Source organism: Tarenaya hassleriana, unplaced genomic scaffold (assembly GCF_000463585.1).
Source record: "Tarenaya hassleriana unplaced genomic scaffold, ASM46358v1 Cleome3, whole genome shotgun sequence".
In the NCBI taxonomy this organism is placed as follows: domain Eukaryota; kingdom Viridiplantae; phylum Streptophyta; class Magnoliopsida; order Brassicales; family Cleomaceae; genus Tarenaya; species Tarenaya hassleriana.
In genome coordinates, this window is record NW_010966177.1 from 8,742,459 (window position 1) to 8,748,357 (window position 5,899).

The 5,899-nt window shown below is 36.1% G+C and overlaps 2 protein-coding genes across 2 annotated transcripts in view; both read left to right on the top strand.

Moving 5' to 3' along the window:
• The first annotated feature begins 3,002 nt into the window (after positions 1–3,002).
• Positions 3,003–5,508, top strand: LOC104820050 (rac-like GTP-binding protein ARAC7). Its single transcript, XM_010550401.2, has 8 exons — positions 3,003–3,380; positions 3,841–3,928; positions 4,072–4,181; positions 4,266–4,329; positions 4,417–4,475; positions 4,559–4,624; positions 4,835–4,941; positions 5,252–5,508. The coding sequence occupies exons 1-8, from the start codon at positions 3,282–3,284 to the stop codon at positions 5,280–5,282; spliced, it is 624 nt and encodes a 207-aa protein (XP_010548703.1). The 5' UTR covers positions 3,003–3,281; the 3' UTR covers positions 5,283–5,508.
• A 218-nt stretch (positions 5,509–5,726) lies between these two features.
• Positions 5,727–5,899, top strand: part of LOC104820053 — a 3,595-nt gene continuing 3,422 nt past the window's right edge. Inside the window, exon 1 of the mRNA XM_010550404.1 lies at positions 5,727–5,894. Within this exon, the coding sequence (XP_010548706.1) occupies positions 5,798–5,894 (97 nt within the window). The 5' untranslated portion in view covers positions 5,727–5,797. The remainder of the gene's footprint in view (positions 5,895–5,899) is intronic.

The window sequence follows — 5,899 nt, forward strand, 5'->3', positions numbered from 1 at the left end:
CCCATAAAAAAAAGTATGCAACAGAGTTTAAAGGGGAAAACTATTAAAAAAAGTGTTTAAACTAAGATTGTTTGTCATTAAATTTGTTCTTCTTATAAAAAATGACAATGTTATCGTAAATCAAGATTTTAAGGTCGTCGTACATATGATTTTTTTTTATAAATTGTAATTATAAAAAAAATGCAGATTTTGCTCTTTGAAGTACTCTGAGCTTGTATACATATATGTATATATATATATATATATATATATATATTGTGTTTTCCAAAGAAATTAATAAATCGAGTACATATAGCATACTTGATTAGACAATTAATACATTTCTTGGGTGAGAATAAAAACAAAGTGTTCATTAGATAACTAATTAGAAATATTCATCCCGAACATGGAATTCCTCTCCATGGTTTATTTATTTATTTTTATGTATTATTAATTATCTCCTGAAGTGATTATAGTTCCCATGATGGATGGAGAGGCATGTCTAGTTAGCAATTAATCAATGCGTGAGTTCGTGTACGCATGTTTACGCATACATATACGTACACGAATCTACACTTAGATTTGCGTATGATTTCAACTTATGAATAATTGAATATTCATAATTGAGCGACGGCATCACAACTTTATTGACTAACAAATTATAATATCAAATATTAAAAAAAATAGTAGTAAATAAGTTGCTAGCGTTATGATTAAATATATTATTAGAATACAAAATAGTGTAATTAATTTACCATTTTCTTATCTTAATAATACAATTTGTCGTCGAGAATTTGAGATATTCAACCAAACGTTTTTTGAGATATTGAACCATGGTTGAGAATTTAATTCAACCAAATATTGGTGAGAACGTTCGGGACATTGGCGGTAATTTGACAATCTCAATTAATTGCACCAATATAAAAAACCTAAAAGGACACGAGGCTAGAGACACATTTTGTTCAAATCCAACGTCGTATTCCCGCGGTTCGCGTCTTGAACTCACACAAAAATCCAACAACAAAAACAACATACAACCAAAATAAGGTCACACACATTTCGATTCACAGGATGTTCCCCATAATCCCGTTTCTTGGCCCTCCTCAACGAAAGGGCACGCTTCTGCTTTCAACCTCAATCAGTTTCGCAAAATTTGCGCAGTTCCCGTCGGCGTCAATCTTCCTCGCCTGCAACTTGCAATTTCATCACAGAGTGCACTCTCTTTTTTTCATAAGAAGTTGTGAAAAGCCTTTCTACCATATTACTTTTTACACGTACATACAAAAATAGTATAAATAGATGCTAGGCAGATTTTGTTGTTGTTGAACCTTGGTCCGTAAGTAGCAACATTTTTAGAATATGTGGGGGAGAGAGTGAACTCATCTCTACAAACATGTTATTCAAAGTTGTAAATTTTGTTTTTGTGAAATACAACTCGACAGTTTATATCACATTGTTTCATCGATCCTTAGCAGTGTTATTAAATAGCAGAAATTGCAGATTTCGCACATAAATTACCCTCAGAAAGAAATTCACAACAGAGTTTAAAGAGAAAAAGTTGATTATTAAAAAATATTTAAACTACGATTGTTTGACATGAAATTATTTTTTTCATATAAAAAAATGACAATTTTATAAACCATACAAAAGAATCCTTTCGGTATATACAAAAATGTGTTAAATTCGATCGAGTGATTAATTTTGTGTATTCTAATTTGGACAACTTATGAATGGACATTGTATAAAGAGAAATGGACTTTTGTCATCTTCCGACAACAAAAACCAATACAATAACAAAGAACAGAAGAAAGATCTGAGAAGTAGAGGCCTATGTTTTGTCCTAATCTCATCCACTCACCGAGTTGGCAACGATGGTTTCTGATGAACTAATCATGTTCTGCCACGTGTAATACTCAGGGGAGTGAGAAAACGTTATAACATCATGAACAATCAGTCTGCCGAAAAAACGTCGAGGTGAAGAGTTTCGAATTAAGATTGATTGCTCATGATTCTATGATAAAAAACTATTTGCGAAAAGTATGAGATGACAATCGGGATGTGATGATTAATGCATGGTTGTTGCTTGGGAAATCATAGTTCTTATTGTAATGTAATTTTTTTTCTTATATATATGTATATATATTGGTTATACCTATAGATGTTGAGTTGGTTATTTTAAGATACATGAATGATTAATACAAGAAGCAAACAATATAAACAATGTGAGAGACAAGTAGAAAATTGTTGGATTTTTATTGTTCGAGATAGACAATTACAAAATTTATATTTAGAAAATAGAATTATAAAATATTTTATTTAATTAATATAAATATATAAAATATAAAGATAAAAGCAAAGATATTATTATGATAATATTTTACGATATTCTTCGCACATCTTCAAATTCTCTATAATATTCTACGTATGTCTCGATATATTTTTAAAAATATTAATGTAATCGGAAGTAGCAACCTAATTGTTGGATTGCGTTGCATGTCATGATATTTCAATATATATGCAAATGACACAAATATGTATAAAAGGAATATGAATGGGCTTGTAGTTTTGGCACTGAGTACGGCCCACATATAATAACGTTAGAGAAACCCAAAATTTAAATAAAAATTTTGTGTGATAATTGATGGCCCAAATGGGATCGTTGAAGAAGGACAGCACTTGACCGTTTTGTGTTGGAGAATCATGTATGCATTCCGAGTGACAGAAAACGCAAACGATGTATCCAAACTATTAATTAATGTTTGTATATATTCACCAATCCATGACTTTAAAGATTGGAGCTTTCTGTCTTGTTTCTTTTGGACAAAACCTAATTTTTTGAGTTTTAAAAGTTTATTTTCTTTAATCAAGGAGATAAAATACGGAGAACATGGACCCCAACCAATCTCCTCACGAATTCAAATTTCTATACGTACAAAAGGTTTTGTATATTATAAAGGTTTGATTGTTTTTGAAATTTATTGAGAGGGACGATAAAGTCACTCTCTTTGACTATGCCCCCGGAGTCCCGGACAATCTGAATTCTGACCGTTTCTCTCTCTCTCTCTCTGTCTCTCACAAGCATAGAGAGATTAATATTTATTTTCTTTCGGGTTTGATGAGAAAAATATTTTCAAATTTATAATCTTTTTGTGTTCTGGACACCACGAGACACGACATTGGGTTTTCTCTCTGCAGTCGATACTCAGCTGCAAGCTTCTCTTGGAAGCCATTTTCACTGCACTGTTATAAAGCTCTGTTTCTTCTTCGTCTTCTCTTCTCTGTGTTTCCCTTTGAAGGAGAGAATGAGCGCTTCGAAGTTCATCAAATGTGTTACGGTCGGAGATGGAGCTGTCGGGAAGACGTGTATGCTTATCTGCTACACCAGCAACAAGTTTCCCACTGTGAGTTTCGTCGCGTTCTTTTGGTTCGTTTTGAGTCCTGCTTGTCAGAAATGATCGTTGAATGTCAGATTTTGGTTAGGGTTTTGGGTTTTTTAGTGTATCCAAATGGGTCAATCCGGTTAAAGCTTGCTCTTTTCTGTAATTTAACTGCATTTCGTCATCTTAGGTATCGTGTTTAAGGTTTCTGAGTAGTTCCCCAAAGTGGGGTTTCCACCATTTGAGATGGGTATATCCTCTACAGGTTCTGCTTTCTAGGGTTGAATCTGGTTAAAGCTTGTTCTTTTCTGTAATTTAACTGCATTCTGTCATCTTAGTACCGTATCTAAGGTTTTTTGGGAGTAGTTCCCCGAGTGGGGTTTCCACCATTTGAGATGGGTATATCCTCTACAGGTTCTGCTTTCTAGGGTTCTTCTTTGACTGCTAATTCATTCATGCTTTATGTGTTTGTTCACATTTTCAGGATTATATACCCACTGTTTTCGACAATTTCAGTGCCAATGTGGCTGTGGACGGACAAATCGTGAATCTAGGGCTCTGGGACACTGCAGGTAATTCAATAGCACACTCGATTGGATGACCACTGAGGCAATGGACATTGTTCTTGAAACTTTCTTCCGAGTTTAATAATGAAATAGTCTCTGAGAAAGTTTGGTGTGTTTTCATGGGGGATTGTTCTTGATGGTGGGAAAAGGTCAAGAGGACTATAGCAGGTTGAGGCCGCTGAGTTACAGAGGCGCTGATATCTTTGTCTTGGCATTTTCATTGATCAGCCGGGCGAGTTATGAGAATGTCCTTAAGAAGGTAATGCTGATATCAAATCCCGCTATATCGAATCTTTAGACCAGCGAAATTCTGAAACTTTTTTATGTTGCTTGTTGCTTGCAGTGGATGCCTGAACTCCGTCGGTTTGCACCCAATGTCCCGATTGTTCTTGTTGGCACAAAGCTTGGTGGGTTTTGCATAAAGAGTGTTTTTTAGATTTGTCAAGTCTGTCTAAATTTCAATGGCTAATAAATAGTGATCTGTGATCTGTTAGATCTTCGCGAGGACAGAGGGTACCTGTCAGATCATGCGGGTGTCATAACATCTGCTCAGGTACTTGTGTTTTTCCTCGGTTATACAAAAACGGTTTCCTGGTGAATAGTTTGTTCCGGTCCTGAAGTTTTGGAATTGGACAGGGGGAGGAACTGAGAAAGCAAATCGGGGCAGCCGCATATATCGAATGCAGTTCCAAGACTCAGCAAGTGAGTACCTCTTATAACTCGTAATTACCAGAAAATTACCCGTGTGGCGCATAGGTTTACGATCAAGAACCATGACCAGGCTCATGCTCTAATCCAAAAAGGCAAATTGTGCGAGGAAGGTTTCCATACGTGTCTCAACCGGTTATCTTACCCTCGTTCCTTGTTTCCCGAAAACATTTCTCTTTGACAATGCGAGTATGCATATTGCAGAATGTAAAAGCGGTTTTCGATACAGCGATCAAGGTTGTTCTTCAGCCTCCAAGGAGGAAGGAGGTCACAAGAAAGACAAAACCTAGAAGGTCTGGCTGCTCTTTTGTGTAAGTTCTTTACCTTTTCTCTTATGTTTTTCTCCTTTCTTTAGTTTTGGGAAAGAGATCATGGAAATCTAAAGCGTTGTTGGCCACTTGAAGCTTTCATTAGACTCTCTCTTTCAAGTTTTTTTATACCAAAAACCGGCTAAAACTACCGGTTTTATCATAATTTTTTACATTTAATGAAAGCTTCTGAAGCTCCCATTGTTTATGTTCAAGTAGGAACTTGTAACAATGATCATAATATGGCACACACCATTAACTTCTGAAATCTTGAGAACTTCATTCATACATTCTTTTTTGTTTACATGTGCAGTGGCATTGTATGTGGGGGCTGTGTGGCTTAGGACACAAAATCTCGGACTCTGTTCTGTTCTGTACGGAAAACTGTCCTGTTGTACTTGTTTCCAAAACTTGAGAATGGTCGGATTCGGGTTTAAGAGTTTTCTCGTGTAAAAGGGAACTGATCGTTCTCTTGATATATGGTTAACCCTCTCTTTCCTTTCCTGTTGTTATTGTAAACTGCAATCTGTAATATGCTTTTGAATCTGAAGAAATGTTGTTTTAGGAGTTTGGATTCTCGTGTTCTTAGACCTCTGTCGGACATCGATCTGAATCTTGTTTGGTTAAAAAAATCGTTTCTCAAGTTAGGTGGAAAATGCGATAAAGAAATAATGAGTACTTTTAGGAAAACGAGGAAAGTTTAGGGTCATTTGGAAATTAAAAGAAGCACGTGTACTGATTGTTAATTAATCAAAGTTTTGAACCTTCCCCTGCAAAATCCACCTCCCTAGGGTTTCCTCTCCTTCTCGGACATCTAGATTTCAGGAACGGACTGATCTGGCAAACCCATAGCAGAGAGATGGGGTCGAGAGACAGAGAGCGGGAACAGGCGACGCAGCATCAGCAGCCTCACATCAGCAGCCTCGTCGTGAGGCCGTCGGTCAGCGACGGAGGAGGCGGC